This window comes from Pygocentrus nattereri, chromosome 16, assembly GCF_015220715.1.
Source record: "Pygocentrus nattereri isolate fPygNat1 chromosome 16, fPygNat1.pri, whole genome shotgun sequence".
NCBI lineage: Eukaryota > Metazoa > Chordata > Actinopteri > Characiformes > Serrasalmidae > Pygocentrus > Pygocentrus nattereri.
The window spans coordinates 10,664,736-10,691,284 of record NC_051226.1 but is presented as its reverse complement, the minus strand read 5'-3'; the positions used below and the strand labels follow the sequence as shown (position 1 = coordinate 10,691,284).

Below are 26,549 nucleotides of genomic sequence, written 5' to 3'. Positions count from 1 at the left end.
AAACAAAACGTGATAGGATAGCAGCAATGTTCACATCAACCATCGCATTGTGGATCTCAGGGATTTTGACCATGTCGGATGGGCTTGTTTCAGTATTTCCAGCAGATCTCCTGGGATTTTCACACACAACAGTGTCAAATGTTTACTCAGAATGTTTAGTCTTTACTCAGTAAAGAGAAAAAACATCCAGTGGAACTAAAACCCCTTATTGAAGAAACGTGTCAACAGAGAATGAACAGACTGGTTCAAACTGGTTCAAAAAAGGCTACAACAACTCAGATAAACACTTTGGCTACAATAGGCTACAACAGCAGAAGATCTTGTCAGATTCCACTTCTCTGAGCTAAGATCAGAAAGCTGAGGCTTCAGTGGGCATCAACTCACCAAAACTGTACAGCTGAAGGCTGGAAAAACATAGCCTGGTCTGGCAAGTCTTGATTTTTGCTAAAGAGCACAGAAGGTATGGTCAGAATTTGGTGCCAACAGCAGTAATCCATGGACCCAGCCTGCCTTGTGTTGACAGTCCAGGCTGGTGCCGGCAGTGTAGTGGTGTGATGAATGTTTTCTAGGCACACTTTGGGCCTGTTAATACTGTAGTGTCCCATAGTCCCATACTCTCATGTCAATATTGACCATCTCAAAGAAATCTTTCCAACATCTTGTTGAATCCATGGCACAAAGAATAGAGGCTGTTTTGAGAGTAAAGGGAGGCCCTATCCAGTATTAGTATAGTGTTCCTAATAAAGTGCTTGGTGAGTATATATATATTTATGTGTGTGTGTGTGTGTTCCAACAACAGATATATAAAGCTCTGCTCGAGTTTATTCATCGAGCAATGCCTTCAAACAACATCCCGATGTATTGTAGTCTGCATAAACTTTCCATAACATTCCATTTTATTCCCTTTACAACCGTTTTCTCATAAGCTTGGACATCATGATCTCATCTTAATTCATAAGTGCCTCCGGCATGCCAGATTAAAATTTATTTTAAGCCAATAAAAGTAGGGAGAAAGAAGGAAAGATAACTAAAGCGGGGAGAAATGCAGGTAAAAATCTGTTAAAAGTGACCTGAATGTGGCACATGAGATTGTATTAATCAGATCCCACCCCCACCCCCTAACAGCATCATGGGGGCACTTGGTGGCAGACAAGCAAGAGCTGCATTCCAATCCTTTTAGGAGCAAGTTGTTACAAATATTGCCTTAGAACAGGGTTTCTCAACCTGTGGTCCATTCCCTGGATTGGTCCACAGGCCTGAACTCTGGGGAGGCAAGTAGGTCATAGTGGGCCAGTGACATCACTTTAAGTCATGAAAGCATAATTGGAAAAAGATTAACTTAATAATTAAGAGCCAAGAAGTGAACATTTTCAAATCATAACCAAGTAGAAACATTGCAAGTCATCAGTTTGAGACAATGCAGCCAGTTGGCTGCTGGTAGGAAGCTGTTTATGATAAAATGAGGGAGTTCATCAACAGAGCTCACTAACAGCATGTCTGAGCTGTACTGTGAGCATAATCTGCCTGTTTTGACTTCTCACATTTTAGAGATCCTCATTTGTTCTTGTTTCTGCATCATTACTTGCTGTAAAATAATAGTGAAGAGATGTATTTGATTTTAGCTCATAGATCGGAACTTATATTTGGCCGAGCATCAGTGACACGAGTGGTTAAACTCAAAACAATAAACCAATGACAAAGAAGCAAACATAAAGTAAGGTTTATTATTATTATTATTATTTATTATTAGAGGCTGGTCATTAGACAACTCTTCCCTATGGTGAATTCATCTATGGACCCACTTCAGTTTGCCTACCAGCCTGGCATTGGGGTGGATGACGCCATCATCTACCTGCTGCGTGGAGCTCTTTCTCACCTGGAGAAGCCTGGGGGCACTGTGAGAATCATGTTCTTTGATTTCTCCAGTGCTTTCAACACCATACAGCCTGGGCTCCTGAAGGGCAAGCTGGAACAGGCAGGGGTGGACCATCACCTAACGCACTGGATCCTGGACTACCTCACCAACCGTCCACAGTATGTGAGGACAAGGGACTGTGTGTCTGACATGTTGGTCTGTAACACAGGGGCCCCGCAGGAAATGGTGTTAGCACCGTTCATCTTCACCATGTACACTGCAGACTTCATGTACAACTCACCAAACTGCCACCTACAGAACTTCTCTGATGACTCGGTGATCATCGGCCACATCACAAATGAGGACGACGGACAGTACAGAGTACTCTGCTGCTGTAATACTGTGAATTTCCCCTCTGTGGATAAGGATTATCTTATCTTATCTTATCTTATCTTATCTTATCTTATCTTATCGTTGATTGTGACGCCAATCCAAAAGCCCAGTGAGTGGAGTGAGGTTTGGCTATTTCGAATCACAAATGCCCTCAAACCTGAAGAAAAATCTCAAGAATGTCTCTGCAAATATATGTTCTAACATAACTGCAATTTTGGGACCTGTGATTAAATCAATATGGATGATCTGATGTTTTTCTGTGGTTTTCAGTGGTAGCGCTCAAGAAAAGAAAAAGAAAACTGTGTCTCAAAAGTTTATTTTAGTTTTCCTGTGGGCCGCTATACTTTGTAGTCAACCCTTGCCTTAGAGGCCACTGTTAACTTCTCAATTTTTCAGTTGTTTTAAACAACTTTGATAGAAGAAGTCAGAGCAGTGTTTTGCAGAGGAAAAGTATTGAGTGTGTGGAAGCTATTGCCAGCTTTAACTGTTTAGCAGCCAAGGCTACAGCAAAAAAGGAAAAAACAAAGCTGCTGCTTTAGAGCAACATGTAAGGATATAGGTCATGGACTGCAAATCAAAAAGAAAAGAAATAGATCATAAAACACATGAGCTTTACTTTTATGCATCTTAAAGCCACTAACAGTGTGTTTTCTGACATGTAAGTCATCCAACTTCATCCAAATCCATCCAAATACTGTCAAGCCCAACGCTCACTCAGGAAATGACCTGTGAAGTTTGGACAGTTATTTCAGCTTTTGCTTGTCACATGTATGTAGCAATATTCTAATTTTGACCAATTATCCCCTAATTGAAATGATAAAGTGATATAGGACAAAAAAGTGTTATGCCAAAAAAATGCCCACTCCAGGTAAGCTGAAAGGACCCAAGTAGAGGAGTTTAAGTATCTCAGGGTCACGAGTGATGGGAAGAGGGATCATGAGATCGACCGCAGGCCGGGACAGGCGGCAGCAGTAATGCAGGCACTGTACCGATTGTAGTGGTAAAGAGGGAACTGAGCCATAAGGCAAAGCTCTCTGTTTACTGGTCAGTCTACATCCCAACCCTCACCAGTGGTCATGAGCGGTGGGTAATGACCGAAAGAATGAGATCACGAATACAAGAGGCAGAAATGAGCTTTCTTCACAGGGTGGCGAACTACACTCTACTTGATAGGGTGAGAAGCGCGGTCATCCGGGAGGAGCTCGGAGTAAAGCTGCTACTCTTCCACATTAAGAGGAGCCAGCTGAGGTTGTTTGGGCATCTCATCTTCCAGCCTACCGGAACAAGACCCCAGGGTCGTCCAAGGACCTACTAGAGGGATTATATCTCCAAGTTGGCCTGGGAGCGGTTTGAGGTCCCCAGGAATGAGCTGGAGGAATTTGCGGGGGACAGGGTCGTCTGGGGTTCTCTGCTATTCCGACTGCTACTGCGATCCTATCTGGACTAAGTGGGTAACGATGATGATGATGATGATGATGATGATGATGATGATGATGATGGAGAGAATAACAATGTTACAAAGCGTCAATCTAAAGATGCTGTACATTCACTTTTCCTCACTGGGTTTGATGCTACTCATAGTGGCTCTACTAGCTTTTGAAAGCTAGAAGCTGTTCTATTTGTATTTACCTCTACTTTAAATGAGCTTGTTCTATTTCTGACTGGATGTAACTTATTCACTTGGAAGTAATGTGCAAAAGAACACCTTTTATTGATTTAGTTTCCATCAAATTTAATATAAGCGACCAAAATAGCCATTTTGACCTGAACACGAATAAATGAGACGAAATTGAATTAATGCTGAACCACACAATGATAACTTGACTTGAGATCTATGGAAATGCCGTTGTATAGACTGTGGGCTAAAGCCAAATGTTACTGCAGCCTCCTTCACATTTACTTTACTGTTTCTCTCCCTGGATGCCCTGAAACTGTTTGTGTTGCATTAACACTACCATTTGGGGTAATTCCTTTAGCACCAAGGAGGTGAGGAAGCAGCACTAGGGGTTGATCAGATCTCAAAATCACTGAGCGGCAACTAAAAGGTGTGATAGAGGACCAAAAGACAGAGTTTGCTACATCTTAGGCTTAGTTGGAGGGTGAAATGGGGTGGTTATTTATCATCTGAGGCCTTATCGCTCTGTCTCTCCAAATGAGATGCTATCAGAGACGGCTTAATCTGGTGTCCAGTCACACTGTTTAACGCCCTTGGGAGGAGAGAGCTCTGTCGCCTGTCAGGACTCATTGTTCCAGTAGAGGAGACAAGGTGAGGCCACATTCATGAGGTGGAAAAAGAGAGATAGAGAGTGCGGGTGGGAAAATGGAAAGGAACACAAGGGCAGAAGGGGCAGAGAGAGGAGTGCCAAGATAAATTTGGGATGTAAAAGAAAGGGGCGAGAAGAAGAGGGAAAAAAATGACGGAAAGACAGAGCTAGGATGAGAGCACGTAGTAAATGAGTCAGCATCAGAGGGGGTGTTTTATGGATAAGACAAAGCCCCTAAGGGCTGCTACAGGCCGTGCTGTGAACTGAAGCTGTCTGCAAGTTTTAATCCACCGCAGGCTCTGCTTCTGTATTTGTCACAGTCTGACTGTTCATCCAGCACCACAGTCATGAGTGAAATCCCTTCAGCCACATGCAGGGCGGTGGCATTTAAACAAGTAGGTACCTTCTGCGCTTAGAGGCTGTTAACATTGAAATGGTTCACTAATGAACCTATTTTGCACATTAAACAATGCAGAGGATTTCCCATGCATATGCTTTTCTTTTTATTGTGTTCTATATGATTTGTTATGGTAGGTTGTTGAAGGTAATCTCAAATCTACAATATAATGGAGAGAAAAAAATATAAAAACAAGAAAAAACAAATACAAACCTACTGGGTAAAAGAAATCTTAGCACTTCTTGTGGTTTCCTCCACAGTGGCTCTCTTTGACCTTTGAGTCCAACTGTTACGCATAATTCTAATCACTGGGGAATAACTATGTTGATGTGTCAAGCAGGCAAAATACTAAGCCTTCTGAAAATGCGCTGGAACAAAACAAGCCTCACTGGCATCATGAATACATGAATATTTCACTTGTTAAATAAAAGGATGCTGCAAAAAAAAAAATCATGCTTCTCACTTGAAAACTAACTGAAATATTTTTATTCCATTATTCATTCCATTTTAATAATATTAGCACTCTACTACATAGCTATGATTCTCATGGTTGCACTTTGTAGCCATTTACAAAAGGCTGGTCCCTTTTGTTTCTTTGGTGATGATTTACATCAATTTCCAAATGAAGCTCTAGCTGTGAGACTTCCTTTGTAACAGATTTTCCCTGATATAAAGCACTTTCTTCATTTACATACATCTGCACTTCCACATGTGTGTACACTAGTGTCTACGCTAGCTTTTGTTTTTAAAGGGGAATTTCACAGAATTCTCAAAAATTTTAAAGATGTAAACAGTCACTTGGTCTGAAATTTGCCGTTCTAAAGTAACTATTCCCAACAGTGGTGCTCAGGACTAGAAGCATTCAAAGCCTCTAAGAGTTATGACACACTATTCCATAAAGTTTGTCACTTGTAAACTCACATTTAACAGGCTGAATAGTCACCATAACACTCAAGGAGTTTTTGGGCACTTCACGAGAGCGCCGACACTTTGGATCTTAGTTTTACAACTGAAACATGCTGATATGTTTAAAAGTCAGTAGAATTCCTCCTAAACCTTTAGAATTCATCTTTATGTTTTCCCTGAAGGCCTCTTGTAAAGTCCACTCATCTGTGTTGTTGTAATCTGTGGTAGAATTGCAAAAATAAATAAATAAATATTTAAGAGGGATGTGCTACCGATCTAACAAAGCAAGGTAAGGTAACATAGCCATATTAATGCAGCACAGAGTAAAGAAGTACTAAGAAAATCCTTCAGGATTTAGGAGAAGTTTGCATGTATTGTTTCATTAACTCCAGATTTTTTTCAGTAGTTAATGCTGGTTGTCAAAGGCTACTATGTTTTATTTGTTTGTTCGTTTGTTTTTATGAAGAAAGTCCAAAGATGTTGCTGTTTAACAGTGGTTGCTTTGCCATTTCTGAATATGAAGGTTTAATTATTGCTGCGGGACAAACTGCCCTAAATACTCCACCGTGTTACCAACGAAAGTGTAAAGTGTGCGTTTCTACAGATCATAACTTGTGGTCTAACATTAAGAACTCCTGATACATTAAGGGCAACTTAATGTGTAAATATCAAATATGGAATTAAAATATCATTAATAGATACCTTAAGTGATGCCACATTACAGTATTTAATCCAAATGGAATGGAAAAGTGGTCTTACAAAGGGGGTTTGTCTTTTTTCAAGCCTGGGCTGTAATTCATTGTTACTGACCATTTTCCAGTCACTCTTTATCCTTTAGATTATACAGACAGATATGTGCAAATGACCTCATTGGCTGCCCTGTATTGTGCTTCATTCCAAAAGCAGTCCATGCAGTTGAATCACTCTTTATGTCACGATTGGCCCCTTCCAGTCCTGTCCATGTGTTCGTGTTGTGTTTGGTCTAGTCCACGTGCTTTTTGTTTTGATTCCCTGTCTGGCCCCTTGTTTTGTGACTCCGCCCCTGATTATTCCCACCTGTGTTTTCACCTAGGTCCTGATATCCCTTGTTAGCCTTCTTGTATTTAGCCCTGTGTTTTCCCCTGTGCTGTTGCTGGTCTTTGTTTGGGATGTTGTTTGTTGTATGTTGTTTTTCTTCCGGCCCTGTTATTTGAGTACCTGTTTATTTATATTATGTCTGTCCCTCCTGCTCTACGTATTGGTCACTTGAACCTGCACTGTCTTGACCATGACCCTGGATATGCCCTTAATAAAAGTTGCTTATCTCCGCATATGCATCCGCCTCATCGCTTCGCATTACACTTTACATCTACAACATGATTGGAAGGTAGACATGTAGATATAGTTGGTTTTCCTCACATCACAAAATCAAATGGCTTGTTTTCTCAGCTCAGATTCTTTTTTGATTGTTTTTGTTTTGATGTTAAACTCTGCACTTGTGCTCTAAAATTTGCTGACAATGTTTTGAGATGCATATGTGTGTTCTCTTTAAGGGAAGTGCACTTATTTTCACTTAGAAAATCAATAAAACATGTAATTTGACCAGGAGTGTCCAATATTTTGCATGAGACTGTGTAGATAGTAAATAAATAAATATACTTACTTACATAAAATATTTCTTCACTGCATCGCTCATTATTTGCCTGACTGTAATCTGCAACAAATGCTTTTTTTTGCAACCCACGGGATCTCTAGTAGTAAGGCACGGTAGGTATGGATTCGATGCGGAAAAATGTGTGGAATAAGGCATCTATAGCTATTTGTCATATGCAATGCTAGCGTCTTTTTTTGCTGTGAAAGCTAAAGTAGCGGTAAATGGATGTGACTTGCAGGTTTATGCTGAGCTGTATGAGTGAGGAGACAGCAGTGATGAATAAGAGAAACAGGAAGATATACTGCAGCAGGCTATTCTGTTTATGCATTTTTTTAAAAAACTGTCTATGCTTTATATTAGTTGCTGCTACTGAAGCACACTACATTCTGTCTGGATCACAGTCATGGTCCTGGAATACAATTATGAGGTCAAAAGAATGCTGAAAATCCCTACATAAGTAAAAGCACTGTTACTTTAGTGATCATCTAGTTGAGCACAATTAAAAGTATTAATATAGGAAATTACTGAAGTAAGAGTAAATAAGTAGTTCATTGGAAAACTACTTATACGAGGCTTCCTAGTTTATGTGTTTCCAGTAAAGGATTTTTGAATCCCTGATATGATTCAAAAGATACAAATAAAAATATGTTTTAGTTAATTAAATAAGAGTCAAAAAGATGCATATATTACTCAATTGATAATATAATTTTTAATGACAGCCCTACTGCCCATTAGCTTTCTCAGTGTTAGCTTACATGAACTCATATGAACTTACATGCAGGGCAGTCATGGGCTGGAGGTTAGGGAACCGGCCCTGAGACCAGAAGGTCACTGGTTTGATCCCCAGAGCTGACAGTATGTGACTGTGGTGTCCTTGAGCAAGGCACCTAACCACCAACTGCTCCCTGGGCACTGTGGATAGGGCTCCCTGCTGCTCTGGGCAAGTGAGCTCACTGTCCCCGAGTGTGTATGTGCTCACTAGTGTGTATGTATTGTTTCACTTCATGGATGGGTTAAATGTGGAGGTGAAATTTCCCTGTTGTGGGACTAATCTTAATGTGAATCTCTATAGATTCAAACTAAGTAAATTCACTGATAGCTGTTTCTAACACAACAACAGCAATTAATTCACTGTTGGTTTTCTTTACTGTGATATATTCCTCTAGTAAATTTACTTAACAGTTAGGGGGAAACAGCTTAACAGCCTCTCACACAGTTAAAGACAAGCAGAGGCAGAGAGAGAGAGAGAGAGAGAGAGAGAGAGAGAGAGAGAGAGAGCGCCAGGCTGCATTCTATGATGAACTGACTGAATAAAGCCTCAGATGATGTTGATTTATCTGTAAAGTGAGATCAATGGATTTTTAAGTAGGTGACAGTGATAACATTACAGTTTTTTCTCAAAATAGACTGAACAATGATCTGAATACAACAGCACAGCCATTTTAAACTGATGCTCTGTTGTGTCTAATGGCCTTCATGTGAGGTGAGTTCTGTTTTGTGTGAGTGACAAATGATTGTACTACCTGCAGTCTGATCAGATTGCTGTTTAGACCATTAAATGCATGCTAAAGGATTTGTATCCAACACCCGTTTCTTTAAATATAGCAAGCATCTCCTCACAGTCCACTAGCACTCTGTTCTGTGTGTGCACTGGGAAAAAATCCAGTGTTTCTACACAGCCCTGGCTCTGTAAATGGGAAATTGTTTGCAAAGTGTCTCTGGCTGAGTCATGCAACACTATTCCATCCAATCAGCAACAAGGTAGAGATGAAATGCATGAAAAGGGAAGAGTAGGTTGCTGTGTTTATGCCTGGTAGGTGGGCAGCATTACCTTATTTTTGCTCTTTCACAGAAACAATAGGTCAGTACTGTTTTGTTCCATTTGCTAATGTCTTTGATAGCCACTGGTTAGCTTTGCAGCAGCAACTGTAGTGACAGTTTGCTAACCCACAACCTAGCTAGCCTTAATTACATTACTTTCTTTGCCCTTGCTGGTTTTAACATAATGCAATGGTATTTACCTGGACAATGTTTGTGAAGGGTTTTATCACCACAAAGACCTAAACAACACATTTGCTAGCTCAATTAGGATGTGATTATTTATATGCACTATATGGCCAAAAGCATGTCTGTGAACTGTGTGAGAAGCTAAATTTACATTTACGGCATTTGGCAGACGCTCTTCTCCAGAGCAACTTACAATTTGATCGTTTTTTTACACAGGTAGGCCAAGGCGCCCTGCGATGGACTGGCGACCTGTCCAGGGTGTATTCTGCCTTCCGCCCGAAGACTGCTGGGATAGGCTCCAGTACTCCCCCGCGACCCTAACGGAGAAGCGGCTTGGAAAATGGATGGATGGATGGATGGTAGGCCAAGGCGGTGTTGGGAGTCTTGCCCAAGGACTCTTATTGGTATAGTGTAGGGTGATTGAACCCCGGTCTACAGCGTAGAAGGCAGAGGTGTTACCCGGTACACTAACCATCCACTTTAACTACATGCATGCTACGGTTAGAGGATTATATGAGGCTTCCTAGTTTATCTGTTTCCAATACAGAAGTTTAGAATCCCTGATCCCCTCTCCAGAGTTTATTACTGTTTCATGATTTAAAACATACTTGAATGAAATAAGTTGATTAAGAGTCAGAAAATAAACACATGTAGATTAATTAATAATCTACCTTTAATGACAGCCCTACTGTCTGGTAGCTTTCTCAATGGTAGCTTACATGAAATTATAGGTGTGAATCTCCACAGAGATTAAACATCATATTCACAGCCTTCAAATTGTCCAAATTCACTGATACCTGTATAGAGCATTTCTACCACTAAAACCTTTAATAACAGCAGCAACTTATCTAGTGTTGATCTGTATTGTGATATAGTCCTCTGATAATCATATTAATTACTTGTCAGGGGCTCTAGAGAGATAACTCTTAACTTTGTTTCAACAACTACAGTTCAACAACAAGATCTTTTCCGTCTCTAGCATGACTGTGCCCCTGGCAACAAAGTGACATCCATAAAGACTTTCGACGAGACACGGTTTGACAAGTTTGGTGTGGAGGAACTCTGGCTTTCACAGAGCCCTGACGCTTCTCATCAGTGCCTGACCTCACAAATGTTCTTTTGACTGGGCACAAACACCAACCTTAGGAGGAATGCATTCCATAGTATTAGTGGAGGCTGTTATAACTAGCAAAACAGGCTGTTATAGTGAAAGGAGGGCCAAATCCAAAATGCCTATGGTTTTGGAATGGAATGTCCAACAAGCTTTTGTAGGCATGGTTAGGTGTCCACATATTTTTGCCCATATAGTGTATCTATTTTGAGAAGCCTGAGAAGTTTTTGTAAATCTATCCCTGCCAACGTAATTTTATAGGAGAAGACATAAATTGCATGGACGTGGTGTATATACAAAAACAGCATAAGGTTTTTTGTAATTTTTAAAGTATGTTAATATAAGAAGATTTGATTTAAGGGATGTTTATTGAATTTATTTGTCCAGTCATTAGGAAATCTTCACACAATGTAAAAGGTAGTTGCTGGGTTCAAATGATGTATTGTAACATCCCACTACTGGCTTGGGCTGCCGTGGAAGCTCTGGAGGCATGGCCATGCAGCGGGCTACGCAAAGAGGTTCATGAGTGGTGCACACTTCCAGTAAAACGGGACTTTTATTTTATGATGTTGTGTGTTGTTTGTGCTATTGTGGCTGGGTGTTGGGTCAGTTAGTGGAGATGAATGGTGAACATAGAGGGGAAGCCTATGGCCAATGGTGACCTCCCCTGTGAGCTCTGTGTTATGTAAGTGCCTTTCTGCTGGCATTTCAACAAAAGCGTGCTACTTGAAAGGGATCTATGTTTGAGCTCATTATGAGTTCTGTTTTATGGGTTTTTTGTTTGTTTGTTTGTTTGTTGTTTCTCTTTGGAACGCTTTTCCATTTAATTAAAATCCCAAAAGGTATTATTTCAGTTTGTTTGTTTGTTTGTTTGTTTATTAACATTTCACATACAAGATCGGTGTGAGTTCTAATATATCCCACGTAGTAAGTAAGTGAATAGATAAGTAACTAAGTAAATAAATAGATAAATAAATAGGCTGAGTCGCCTTTAAAACGAAAGACCTCTTTGGGTCCCGAAATGATTGCATCTTCAGTTCCCCGCTCGCACTTTCGTCAAGCCCACTTCGCACTTTTCTCACGAGCGGGGGAAAATAAGCGGCAACAACAGTCACCAACTCATATTTATAACCACACTCATAAATCCACACATACAGTCCCTGCCTCTTTTAAAAAGATGGTTATTTAGATTAGCGCGAAGTATATAGATTGGGTAACGAATCGACGAACGTGAACTCGAGCGCAGATATGCTCAGGCGGACATGTTGATCGAGCCGTGTTTTGATGCATTTAGTTTGAGTGCGGCTCGTTTGGAAGCGTTTGTTTAAAAACACACCGAGACGGAAATTAACTTTGGGCTCTCGCCTTTAAGGTGCTCCGGCCGCGTCTCCTGCTTTGGGAATGTACCGGAGAGGGGCGAGTCAGAAGGAGCGGAGCGGAGCGGAGAGCGGCCCCCGCGCGGAGCTGCTCGTGTTCGGCTACGCGTGTAAACTGTTCCGCGACGACGAGCGGGCGAGCGAGCATGAACGCGGAGCGCAGCTCATCCCGTGGATGGGGGACAAGAGCCTCATGATCGATAGGTCGGTTGAACACACCCGAAAGGAAAACATTCCTTAACCAACTCTTAAATGTCTTCCCAAGACTATTTTGGAGCTTTGTTTTCTAGCTGCAGCCGCAGGACGAGGCCCTGCTCCCGGTGTTGTTGCAGAGAATAAGGAATAAAAACTCACTCGTGGCAAACGAAACCTAACCTTGCTTGGCTGTTGTGTTTTTAAAGTCGGGAAGATCGGGAACGCAGACTGCAGATTTTGTGGTGCTGCGCAGTTGCAGAGACCCTCCTTCCACACAGGGCTGTGTGCTAAACGTTACAAGCCAGTTTAAAGCTGTGAAGTTTATGATCACCTTTGGTTCCCTTACAAAAAAGGGGTTACAGTAATGCTGCAATACACCTCTAATAATGTTCGGTGTTCCTGTAGTGCTGTCTGTGGAAAGGTGTAGTAGTAGTAGTAATAGCAGTTGTTCAGATTGAAATTTTCTGTAAAATTGTCGCAGGAGTTCCGCAGACACTTCTGTACATGGTAGTTCTTTCTTGTAAGGGTTGGGCACGAGTGGAGAGGATCTTGTGCCACATTGAAAAGCGATCACTACAGTGAAAGCACGTGAAATACACTGTACACGACAGCATTTGTAGGCAGTGGCCTGCGGAGCACGTGCCAAAGTGAAAACCAAAACTTACACTACCTTTTTTTCACGTTGCTTGACCTCTAGTGAAAAACGCTTATGTGAGGATTTGCATTTAAAAAACAAATTGTTAGGTTCTGGTCAAACGGAATAAATCCACCTTGAACTGCAGTGGCAGGCGTTGCTGATCTATTCCTTATCATCTTGGCATGTTTTCAGCATGTTTAGTGTTCTAAACAAAATCAGTGCATTTCAATGAGATACATGTGTTTTGAAGTCCGAAGAGGTCCAGCCATGTAAAAACATTGCAGTAGAGGCTTTGCTTTTCGTTTTGGGGTGTGTTCTGCGTGTCACAGATGGGAAAACTAATGTATGTATTGTATTTCACTGATTGCACTTTGAAGAGGCAAATCCGTTTAAAGTACTGCACAGGGGAAAGCAGCAGCTGTGCCTTCATTACATTTCAAGGTGGATTTCTTTTCCATTCTGACACAAATTCAGCGTTTAATTTTTACATGCAAATCCTCATGCATTGTTTTTCAGTAAAGAGGTTAAGCGAAGTGAAAACAATGTAAAAGAGCTTTTGTTTTTCATTTTGGCGCATATTCTGCATTGCACAAGTCGTGTGTGTGTGTGTGTGTGTGTGTGTGTGTGTGTGTGTGTGTGTGTGCGCATTTCATGATATTCCACTGTTGTGACTGCTTTTCAGATTGACACACATTCCTCTCATAGGCATGTTTTGAGCTGGCAGTGGACCTTAAAGAAGAATTCCACTGATTTTTCTTTTTTATTTATATTATTTTCTGAGACATTGTTTTATGATAGTTTAAGAGCGTTTTTGACCCAGAACATACTTATACAGTCATATGCAAGAGCATGTTTTGTTGATTTTCTAAGTGAACAGACTGCAGGAAATAAACTTGACACATTTTAGTGCATAGTTTTGGTTAATTTGCTGAGTGAAGCATAACATGTAAAATGTGCTGTAGCCTTTGCACAGGCCAAATTTATTTTACCAGTATGTTAAATTCAGCAAATAAAGAGTAAGTGTGCATTAAAATGTGCAGAAGTGTGTTCTTACAAGATCTTCAAACATGCAATTTCCCTATGGCTTTATGCTCAAATACCCAAAGAGTAGGTATGTTTGTTTTCAGGTTTAGCACTATTAGTTGATATTTAAACACTCTTAAGCCACATGCCAATTCACTCACCGATTGCATATTTTTTCGCAAGTAATTGTTTACATTATCATCATCATGACGTCTTGTTTCTTTCACCACCACTGTAAAGAAATCTGAGGCAGCAGGTTTCTCTATCATGTGCTGTTTCACATCACTCTAAATGACTGTTTTCATGTTGGTGTTATAATAATAATAATAATAATAATACAGACTGAAAAATCATTGGAATTCCTATTTAAGTTTGGAACTTGCACGTCCACTTAGCTCTTTTACTATGAGTAGAAAAGGTCCAACTAAATTTCAGTGTAGAGCCCTAGCCAGTCCCTGCATCAGTATTACAGTTTCATCCCATAAGAGAAGGTCGCCCTGAAGGAGGGGGGCTCTGTGTCAAGCTACAGGTGGAATTTGCTTTGGCACACTTGAGCTCTGTGACCACAGCCACTATGACCACAGCCATATTTCTGAATGATGAATGAAATTAAACTGTGGCGAAATCTTAGCTGAAGTGCAAGCCTTGGCAAATGAATGTTACGACTATATACCAGTCTGTGAATTAAGGTGGTTCTTGTGAAATTACATGTTGATGGTTTTCTGAAAAGGCAGCATGTTCTTGTTCCTTTGCTCAGCTCTCTAACAAGGTTTTCTTACAGGACGTGGAGCTTTGCCAAGTGGACAGTGCCCATTAGGCCTCCGTGAAAGTTTTGTTTTTCTTTCTTTCTCTTTCAGTTCATCATGAATGTTGTTGAAAAACGAAATATACATGTATTGAAAGTCGCTAAGTACCATGCGGGAGTTGAAACGAAGTGCTCAACTCTCGATGGTTGCAATGAGCCACCTTAATATGCATGGATCTGTTTCCTGTTTCCAATGTGTATGTGTGTGTCTCTCTATCACGTAACCCAGACCTTATTTTCTCAGCAATTAAGGCTAAGGGGTCCTGCCAGGCCCCGATTGCCAACACCGCGCCCACTTCTCTCTTTCGACGAGGAAAACTGGAACTGAGAGGTGGAATAGAGGAGCGAGCGCAGGAAAAAATCCTCCGTATGGGTTCTTGCGGATAGGTATTTATGTGCTCGGGCTTGTGTGGATGTACCATTTTACAGTAAAAGTAGGAATGATGATGTGAGTTGTCTCAGTTGTGTGACATGGGTACAGTTTTGAACCATGTAAGGTAAGAGGAAAGTTGTTCTTTTGTTTCTTTTTTTTTCTTTGACTCAGGGCTCTTGCGCCTTTCCAGAGGCTTAGAGAAGAATGTTATGAAGTCAGGTAGCAAGTTTATAGAAAGAAAAATGAACATTTGTTGCCGTATATACCTGGAGTGTTGCGATAGGGCTGTCTGTTTCTTTTGCCTCCCAGGACCTGTGCAGTTCATGCACGTCATCTTGAACAGCTTGTAAGAGAAATAGTTTTGTTAAAAAAAGGAAAAAGAAGAAGAAAAGAGAGAAAACCTTTACCTTTAGGGTTTCCCAGTGCGGTGAGTATTTGATATGTGTATCCCGCGGTTGTTTTCTTGTCTAATCCCACTATTTGTTTTTCAGGTACGATGGCCGTGGTCATTTACATGACCTTTCGGAGTATGATGCAGGCTCGTGGAACCAGAACTACCAGCTGTCTGAAGAAGAGGCCAGGATAGAAGCTCTGTGCGATGAGGAGAGATACCTGGCCCTGCACACTGACCTGCTCGAGGAGGAGGCCAGACAAGGTAGGTTCAAGGCAGAACATATCTACAACACTGTTACTGAAAGTGACCACTAATATTTGCGTGGTAATTGCTCATTCTCAGAAAGCTGCTTTCGTTCACTTCCAGCAGCATTTCCCTGCTGATTTTGATTCTGACCACAACTGTCCTGGCAAGATGAAGCATTAGAGACACATTAAAAGATTGCATTGGGAAATTTGACATTAAGCCTGAGAATGCTAATGTCCTCTGAATGTAGTACTCTACATTTATTCTGAGCATCTAAAGCACATATGCAAATTATTTAAAAGGTTATATTTAAAATGCTTCCTTACCCTTTCCATATCCTACATTTCGTGTTTTTTTTCTTTCTAAGGTCAGTTTATGATGTTCATGTCATTTTGTGTACCAGAAACAGTCAAAATGAATTCAAATTCATTAAGCAGTCAAAATGAATTTGTTTTGTGCCTTTATGGCCATGTAATTAAGTTTTGATTTGATAGGAGAGCCAATATTGTGGGCTGAAATACTACTTTCTGAAATGCTTCCTTTCTGAAATACTTCCTTAATTGCTGTAGGTTTGAATATCTGTGGATGTAAATGAGTTTTTGTTACTTTTTCAAAACATTGACTTCAAAACGAGCTGATTTTGAATCTTAGTTTCCAGATGTGGACACAGGATTGGGTATTTAACATTTATGTGCTACAGAACATTCTTATTTAAAAAAACAAAAAAACAAGACATTTGGTTTTTTATGGTATTGGCCCTTTAATATCTTTGTGACTGCGTGATGTACGACAACATGACAGACACCATAGTTGCGTTGTACAAATTACTGTTAGTTTTAGATTTAGATTTCTCCTGACTATGCTTTTGACCATTCTGTATATTTTGATATTTATTCGTATTTCTGGCTCTTTCCTGTTGCCTATTCATATTTTTACTTTACTTGTGCAGAAGAAGAATATAAGAGGCTAAGTGAGGCTTTGGCTGATGAAGGATCCTACAATGCAGTGGCTTTCCGCTACAGTGCTGACTACTACGACCCCTCCCAACCCACTGAAGAGGAGGATGCCAGCAAAGACAACGGTGGGCAAATGCGAGCACACCCACGAGCACACCCACTCTCTTTAAACGGGTTTGTAGGAAGTTTGTCTGACAAGCGGAAAAGGAGCCTCTAGGTATTCCCTAAGTACTAGAGCAAGCTCATGAAAACATAACTGCATATCCCCACATACACACAGAGTATTGTGCAGAAGACCAGCCTTTTATTTATTTCATTTCCAGTCAGTGCAGCCATGAAGTACAAGTTATTCAATTTTCATTGTCAGGAAAAAGGCAGAAAGCATATAAATAACAGAGAGCTCCACAGAAGCCTTGAAAACTAAATCAAATCTAACACTATTCAGTTTGTTCATTCTTTACTTTTGTGCACTCTGCTGTCAGTCTAACTTTTCTATCCTTCCAGTCTTAAAACCAATTTATAGCTCTGTCCTCCCAACAAAGCCTCTTCCTAAAAGAGTCACTGATATTATGTTCCTCTTCAAAGAGACACTAAGTCCCAGTCCCATGTTTTATTTTACCCCTACCCCTTGTTTTTGAGTGTAACCCTCCCCCCTTGAAATTGAGTTACAAGTGGTAGTGGTTGAAATCTTCCCCCTATGGAATGGGAAAACCCTTCAAGAACCAGATGCGTCATCAGTTGACGTCAGCGACTTTCATGTAAACAGACGAGACAAGGTTTCCCGGCCATTTCCAATATGCTGCCTCTCACTTGTGTGTCGCATGACAGGACAGGTGAATCATATTTAAAATTGTCGGAAAAAAATAATCGGGACGTGTTTTCCTGCTTTGTCTCCAGACTATAGCAGTGATGGTGTACTGCACTGACATTTGCCGTTTATCTGAAGGAGACTGAAAAACGTGGGCGCTCGCGATTCATTCACAACTTCAGTTTTACGCATCAATCAATCAAACGAGTCACTGAATGAAAAAAAAGAGTACAGACAAAAAAAACGACATCACTTCAATAACAGCTACTAGCGCTGCTCTGTAGGCAACCCTGCCAGCCTGAATGACGATAGCTCCTCACTGCTTAAATACATTTAGGGCATCATACGCCTTCAAAGAGGGGGGCCATTATTTATTATCACCACCAAGAATTCTTCGGTGATATGAAGCAGAACTTTTTAATCGCCAGCTTTATGATTGAATTTTCCCGTTCCACCTTAAATGGTGAGGCAACCTCGCGTACCAGAAGGTAACTGCTGCACCATTTAAGGCAGAACGGGAGACATCAGCGTATTACGACCGAGACATCAGCGCATTACTGGCGATTTTTATGTGTGTTATGAAGGAAATGACCATAAACTATGCTATTACAATGGTTCTTACAACAGAGCTGCTTTTTAACAGAGAAATACTTACATTTCTGTGTCTCTTTGGTTGCTTGTGCAGCCATCTTGCTGATGATTCGCAGGGCATTCTGGGAATTTTGTCGTGCGCCTCTGAAAAATCTCAGTTTGAAGGGCCATGTAGCCCTAACACTTCACACTACCCCTCCATCTCAGGAACAGTCGGGACATCCCTACCCCTACAAGTGAACATGCAAAACGGAGGAGTAGGGCTAAGTGTTAGTGGCAAGGGGTGAAATGGGATTGGGCCTGACATTCACAAGCAGCTAACCAAACTCTGCTTTGCAGATTTCTTTTTTTATGGGTGTCTAAAGGAGGTTTTTCTGAGGAGATTAGATATAAGAGAGTTCACTTGCCTAAGGAGCAGTAAAGTAAAAAAACAAAGTATAAAAAAATAGGTGTTATCACAAAAATCCTTCAACTGTGAGAAGACGGTTCAAGAAAACCTGCAATAGAACACAGAGCACTAAAATATTTGAGAAGTGGCTTAAGATTTTATGAACTGATTAGTTGACATTTGTTTTTGGGATTTCTAGGATTGTGAGAAGCAGAATAATGCAACCAACCTATAAGACTGAACTTTGGGGGTGTGGAAAGTTATCCCTTTCTGTGAAAAACTGAAACCTAGTCTCATGAATAGAATGGAAGCTGTAATAAAGATAATACTGTTAAGTTGGACACCATACTAAATTTTTAAAAATTTAAAATTATTACTTCTGATTATTTTATTCTGATGCTGAAAAATGAATACATTTTGTATGTATTGGCTAATTTGACAGGAAATTAGATGACTTAAAGAACGGGATTTTGCACAGTGCAGTAGGTGTTTCAGCTTTATGAATTCCTTTCCGATATACTCAAATAAAATACCACTTTAAAGGTTAGTTCTTGGACTGCGGATTTCAGTGACTCCTGTGAAATGGGTTGACAAGAATGAAAGGGCTGTCAGTCACCAGTGTGTCCATCATGGGCCTGGGCCATGTCTAAAAATAATTAGCACAGTGTTTTCTGTGATTGTGTTTAGTGACCTCTCCCCACACAAGGTTCCGAGTTAAAGCTAACTGCTCTGTGGTAATACCCAGTCCTTTAAGCTTGGTTCGCCCTGGTTATTTTGATATACAACACTTGTCCTCCATCCACCACGCTCTACCATTCAAGCAGAAATTCCATACATATTGAGGGTAGCTTGATTCTGAGATAAACAGAAAAGACCTCACTGTTTCATGATTATTCATAAGCACCTGTCCTCATTTTCTCTCATTGGATGTTTCCAGCACATGGCCAAGGTGGTCTCTCTCCAATATTGCTTCCAGCAATGTGGCTACTAACAGTGTCTCTGTTTCAGGACCCACAGCCACTGCCAAATTTTACCTTGCTTGGCTTTGCTGTGATGTCTGGACTTGATGAAAAACAGGTAGCTGTTTCGTGGTGTTCTTTATAGTCCAATTATGGAGTGGTCAGCTATGACTGAGCTCCTGTCTTCCCAAGAGAAAGGGTGACGGTGCTTGGCCAAGGTTTGAGGATAGGCCTGTTCATCTGCAAATGACTCCATATTGGCAACGCTTGTAACTCCTACCTGTACCAGAGCCATTGTAGACGGAGTTGTTCTTGTTATCTGCCAGAATTGGCAACAGCAGAATGGACTGCCTTACTGCGATCTTAAATAATTGATAAAAGAGCTGGCAGGAGTGAGTCACCACTCAGCCAACACACCAGCGTCCCTCAGCAGATGGCTCTGTTGTTGGGTCACCTCATGTCACCATCTTTCTGCAGAATTTTAACATTCTCTGTGCTATCTTACTTTGTTTTGGTCTCTCGTGTCAAGTTGGCAAGAGCTGCGAGTCGATTTGATAGACAGCGGAACCAGCAAGGCGTAAGTAGTTAGATGCTTTGGGAACCAAGTCTAGGATACACCTCAGGCACTTTGAAGTTCTCTGATTTAATCAGCTCAAATGGAGCTCCATTAACCCATAACGAGGTACAGGAGCAATAAATGCACTTGGTGAAAAGTTGGCAGGTTTGGGACTAATGTGCCAGCCATATGCATGCAGCTCCAGATCCCCTACAGTGAATGCTGCATAAAATTTTCATTTCATTTCCAGATGACCTGTCCGCTTGTTATCTCAGGCAGAGGGGGGTAGATGGGGGTAACCTCGGTCAATAGAGCTGATGGGACCTGAAGCTTCTCAAAAAGTCTGAGTAACTAAAAGTGAAACTTAAAGTGCCTTTGGTACTTTAGCCCGAGTAAAGGTTTTTCTTCATGAAGTGTTGTCTTGGCAAGTGGCATTATGGTCGCTCTCTCGCTCTCTTGCTCTCGCTCTCTTCATCTCTCTACTCTTGCGCTCTCGCTCTCTTCATCTCTCTACTCTTGCGCTCTCGCTCTCTCTACTCTTGCGCTCTCTTTTTACTCTTGCTCTCTCTTTTTACTCTTGCTTGCTCGCTCTCTCTCTCTCTCTCTCTCTCTCTTTCTCTTTCTTTTTACTCTTGCTCTCTCTCTTTTTACTCTCGCTCTCTCTCTTTACTCTTGCTCTCTCTCTCTCTCTTTACTCTTGCTCTCTCTCATGCTCTGTTCTCTCAACTTCTTAACCTTTTAGACCCTGAACCTCAAGAGGAAGACTGTGAAGAGCCATTTGTTGCACCGCCTGGTCTGATCATACCCCCAGATGTGGAATTGGTAAGATTAAAAAAAACGGCATCAGTTAAAAGTGCTTTAACACATGAATATTAACTATGATCCATGTTTTATCTTTCATTTGTTCTTACATTAAAGAATACTGCCACCTTTTTTGATTTTCTACATAATTCAGCCGTTGAGATTTAAGCAAAGTTTTATGTGAAAAAGTTTCTTGTAGAGAAACTGATTTCTTTTCAGTGCTGGTAGGAACCAGGGGTCATGATATCTACGGCACAGATATACCCCTTTTATTTACTGTCCAAAACCACCAGTGAGTATACACGTCAGTTTGCCTGTGTGTTGTTGATAATGGTAAAGTAGTGGTAAATCTAAAAATAAAAGATTTTTAGTTCCTACTTTGCCTCAGAATGCTCTAAATGTACCTCTCTCATGAATATTACCAAAAAAACTATTTAAGCTAAAACCACATAAAACAATGTCTGGCAGCATATGCATAATCTTTCATGTAATGGTTTTCTGTGAGGAAGCTTTTAGAGGCAGTACGCTCTTCAGATGTCTAGTTCCTGTCACCATCACTGTGAACAGAGAAACCTGACTTGTTAAGTTTCTCTGGATAGAGCATTGCACATCAAACCACTCTGAATGGCATTTTTACATCTTAACCATGTAATTATGTAGAATGAGAATTCGGTGGAATCCCCCCTTTAGGGTTTAGTTAAAATAATGTATTTATGGTTTTCTGGCAGGCTCTCATATTTTTAGACTTTAGCTCTCAATGAAGTGATCTTTTGTCGATGATGTTTCGGGAGAGTAAGTGTATTATGTAAGTAAAACTGAAATGCCATCACAAAATGGGTGCTAAGGATTGAGAATGAAGAGCTAAATATGATGTGGAGGATGTATTCATTATTTCTAACTACTAAAACACTGATTATAACTAAAGCACATTCAAGGTTGAACCAAATATTTCACTAGTGCACAGATGGCAGTAGATCTGTAGACAGTTTTACTTTAAACCATTTAAGTGTGTAAGTATTAGGTTTACAGTAAACAAATTGGTTCGCTGCTTTCAGGTGTAGTAAAATCTATCTGATAATCTTTTGAAGATCTGACACTATACGTCTTATGTTTAAACACCTTTTGTTGTTTGATTGGGTTTAGTGCTCAGGAGAGTTTTACTGCTCAAGCCCAATGTATAAGTGGCCAAGCTAATTTAATGAACTTGAAATATAATTAATATGGCTACATGCAGTATTTTTACTAAAAATACATAAAGCCACCAGAGTACTGTAAGATAAAGCTTTGTAAAATAGCTCTGCACATGCATTATGATTTTGATGGGAATTTTGAACGTTTCAGATGCCAGCCTTCATTTATATACTTTCCAGTTACATTGAAAGTACAAAACCTTGTACTTACTGACAGTGTCAGGAAAAGGCAGAAACATATTAAATAGAAAATTATGCAGAAACTGTTTTATATACACTTTTCAGTATTTTATTGTGTCCACTTTTTTTTTTTTTTTTTACAGTTTCTGTTTTCTTCAGAAGGCTTGCTCTCAGTTTGTTAAAGAAATGTGCAGGGATATTTTTTACTTCCAAAGTTCAGTCTTAGATGTTGGTTGCATTTTCACAATCCAAGTAATCCTAACACATTCAGTGATGTTAAAGTCTGGGCTCTGGAGTGGGCAGTCTGTTGTTCTGAGCACACCAGCCGCTTCAATGTTTGATTTGAATATTTTGTTATTTTTTTATCTCAGTGAGGGCTTCTTGACAGCTACTCATAGCGTTAAATTTAGACTTACAGCACAGAGTTGTGTTTTCACAGTCGAAGGATGGACAAAAACACCTGAAACTTTTATGCTTTCAGATCTGATGCAAGATCGGAGTTTGATTTTCTCTCTGAGAGATCAAAGCTTTAAATATTGTTTATCTGATAGTGACAGTTGTGCTGGTCTGCCAGGTCTGGAATGGTTGTTGGGTTTACAGCCATATTTGGTTTTCTTTGTCTCTGACTTCCCACAGTGCTAAAATGTTTACAGGTGAACTGGCTCTTCGTAATATATAAGATTCTCTGTCTGGCCCATTTAGAGTGTGGAAACTTTACCCATGAAAAAGGCGTTTCAATATTTCCCCAACTATCATGCTGCATGCTAATGATACGGCTGTAGTTTGACGATTTCACTGTGATTGTATGTTCTCTTTTTAAGCTGTTTAGGACGTCATGTATTACAAAGTAGCTGAAATAAAAGAGGGATGTAGCAGCTGTTTTAAGCTGCCATCTGGGTTCAACCTCATGCCTAAAGTCATTTGAGCCTCCTATTTTGGGAAGTCAACATGGAATCCCATGTTAAACAGTGTGAGGTTGTGAAGAGGTGAACTACTTTCTTTAAATGGCTGAAGGTCAGTGTTTGTCTTTGACCTCTGAGTAGCTCTAAGTGTCATAGCTATCTAGGGAAAGAGGTAGCACTCTAACCTTGTCTGCTTTCCCTCCCAGCCTTCCCCCTTTCATCTATTAGCAGTGCACACCGAGCAGAGTTGCTTTCATCTCTCCGTGTTCATCATTTGGGAGAGATGCCCGAGCTGTAAGGTTCACCAGCAGTGTGCACATGACCTCTGAGTGGAGATGAATGTTCCCCTAACACATTTCTCTTAAGCCCAGATGTTCTGATCACTCCCTTTATACCTCACGTTTGCAAACGTTGATCCCATGAAAAGGCGAGGGCTTTTGCCTCCATCAGTACCTGCACGTTTTATCGAGTTCTCACCTAATGGGATTTTGATGGGCGCAGCAGTGAAACCTTCAATCGCTCTGCCTTGAAACACCCAATTAGTTTTAAGCTGGTGAGGTTCTTTGAACGTCTCTGCTGAATTATTAATCTGCAGATGCTCTCTTTACCCTCTTTATTTTGCGGTGGGCTTCACAGCCTGCCTGCACAACAACTGCCTGGGAAGGATGTATTCTCTCTCTGCATGAGGACTCCAGGAAGCGTGTTGGGTTGTTTATCTTCATAATTGCAAGGTTGCCGCTGAGAAGTATTTGGCGCTTTTGGCCTCAGAGGTTTTGAAAGCAATAAGTTGCTCTCTGTTTAACTGGATGCTGAGGAGTTCAAGTGCAGTCTTTTGATAAGTTCTTTTAGGTTCTAGTTATTCTGGCTTCAGTTGGGAAGAAAGATTCTTTGTCATTATGTTTTATATTGCTGTACATTCTTATTGTTGTGATTTATCATTTAAATGGCATGGCCAGTATTACCTTGATAGGCATTGTGAATTGTTTGGAAGTGCTTTGGGAACAGGGGAAATTTCTGAAGTCTTTTCTTAAATTGCAATTGTAATGATTTTTAGAAATTCAGAATAGTCATCTATTGTTGTTTAGTGTGAAATGGTTTATTGTAGAGAAATATGCTGATTCTGAATTCTTTACAGCGCTGGCGAATGAAACCAGGGGTCATGACATCTACAGCAAAAATATAGCCCTTTTATTTTTAAACAAAATAACCAAATTACTAACAGATGTCTTCTTTTTTATATCTAATGTTGGTAAAAATAAAATAGCTAGAAATTAAAAAATGTTTTCTTTACATGCTTTTTTGTAACACCTCTCCACAATGTATGGATAAAAAAAATACATTATAAGCCATTTTAAAAGTATCATAAAATACTGTCACAGGCATCAGTATTCATAACCATTTCTTGTAGTAACTTTCTGTGACGTAGCTCCTGTGATTAAACGCCTTGGATGCATGGCTCCCATCACCATCACTGTGAACAAGTCTGGCTCTTGGTTTCTCCACTCTGAACGACTTCAAATCTTAACAAAATAATTCTGCAGAATTTTTTAAACAATTAAATTAAAAAATCTTTTATTACATTGAAAGAATCTTCTGTTGGTGTCTGATCTGTAGGCATGAGGAGCATCATACATTAAACCTGTGCTCATGATTTTTTGATTTCACTTTTATGAATTTGAAAGGTAATGTATGCACAAATCTCTGCTGCCTGCAATGTTCTCAGATGGCAGTGAAAAAAATCTAACCTCACCTTTTGTTCCAACATTTGTCTTTCAGCCCGCGACAGTCAAGACCCATGCCATCATCGAGCGTACTGCCAACTTCGTATGCAAACAAGGAGCCCAGTTTGAGATTGTGCTCAAGGCAAAGCAGGCTGGAAACTCTCAGTTTGACTTCCTGCGCTTCGACCATTATCTGAACCCCTACTATAAACATATTCTTCGAGCCATGAAGGAGGGACGGTACACGCCTGCCACCAACAGCAAGCAGGACCAGGCACAGGGCAAGTTCTTTAAAACATCATTCAGTTTACACAAAATTAACAGTGTTAATAATGCATACAGTGGCCTCAATGTATTTGGACATTTTAAAAATACTTAAATATGTTTTTATCGTACTTAAACTTTGTAACCATAGGGGCATTTATTTGAAATAGGCTAATACAAGACTGTCAGATAAAATAAATGACAAAACTTTCCTTTACTTTTTAATTTAGAAGTTATTTTTCTCATCCAGTATCACTTTTCCTGTTCTCTTATGTCTAGCCTACATTTTAATTTTCCCATTTTTGTGACTTCATGGTTCATGACTCATGAGAGTGCTGCACATCTGCCTGGGTGTCATCTGATGCATCATTGGCTAAAGGTTTTTGCATTAAATGTCTTGAATGCAACAGTTTTAGCATCATTGTGTGCTAATTATATCATTCCTTAAAGTTCTGTTTGTGCTGCAAGTGAGTTTTTCTTATGGTGCAGTGGAACTGCGAAGCCGTATTGCCCCTGTGTATATACAGTAGAGATGTTATGGTCTTCTTTTCTTCTGTAGTACAATGAATTATTCTTTTGCCGTTGTTATTGCTTAAACACAGGCAAACTCAAGATAAAAATAATAGACACACACTGCCAAATCACAAATTTCGAAATTTGGTTCTGAAGTGTTACATCACTTCTGTGTTGCGCATTTGTGTATTTGTATTGTAAATAGCTGGACTTAAAGCAGATATAATAGGGCATTTGCACACGTCTACGGTAAAAATCCACATTGACCATTGTTAGCTAGTTGTTGCAGCCCTAGTTTGAGCAACTTTGTTACGGACTTCTGCAGGCCTGCGTTCAGAATGCTTTTGTACACTTCTGAGTTCATGATCCCATCGGTGAACACAAGCTCACCAACACCACTGTAAGAAAAACAGTCCTTTTGAACTGTAGCTTACAGTAAACTTGGTGCAGTCTGGTTGGAACTCTTCTCCAGGCTTTCTCCACACAAAAAAGCTGCCTTCAATTTTATCTTGTACTAAATCAGTTTCTCTTTGAACCAAAAATAATTTTGTTAAACATTTTATGCAGTAACCTAAATAAGTTCATTAAAGTTTACCAGTGGCTAAAGTGTCCAAATACTTTTTAGGCCCAGAGTATATCTGGACAGTATATGCCATTATACCGTTAGGACAGATGAATAGATGTTTTGGTAAAGATTACAAACGGCATTTGTGATAATGTTCCCTGTTCTGCAGAATCCAAAGCAGGAAATTCTGATGATGACGATGATGATGATGACGATGATGATGGTGATGGCAGCTATCTCCACCCCAGTCTCTTTGCAACCAAGAAGAGTTCTTGTCTGGAGGAGAAAATAAAGGTAATGAAAGTCTCCAGCATCAGAAGCCTCTCTAGAAATGGTTTCTTAGTGATATTCTGTTAATAATTGGCTGTTGAAAGAATGCACTACTGTACTCATTCATTATGTGTCTCTCCTCCTCCTTATGTATAGAAAAACTTGACTTCTTTTAAATGTATGTTGTGTGTTGCACTTTTTGTGGCTTTTAGGAGTTGTTTATAATCACTTGCAGTGTTCAAGCCACATACTTTGAAATGAACAGATATT

General features: G+C 40.2%; 1 protein-coding gene across 2 annotated transcripts in view; it reads left to right on the top strand.

Moving 5' to 3' along the window:
- The first annotated feature begins 11,815 nt into the window (after positions 1-11,815).
- Positions 11,816-26,549, top strand: part of LOC108437661 (splicing factor SWAP) — a 133,400-nt gene continuing 118,666 nt past the window's right edge. For both annotated transcript variants that reach the window (XM_017714909.2, XM_017714902.2), the window contains exons 1-6: positions 11,816-12,146; positions 15,467-15,630; positions 16,565-16,696; positions 20,616-20,695; positions 24,723-24,948; positions 26,179-26,303. In XM_017714909.2, coding sequence (XP_017570398.1) covers positions 11,968-12,146; positions 15,467-15,630; positions 16,565-16,696; positions 20,616-20,695; positions 24,723-24,948; positions 26,179-26,303 — 906 coding nt within the window. In that variant the 5' untranslated portion in view covers positions 11,816-11,967. The remainder of the gene's footprint in view (positions 12,147-15,466; positions 15,631-16,564; positions 16,697-20,615; positions 20,696-24,722; positions 24,949-26,178; positions 26,304-26,549) is intronic.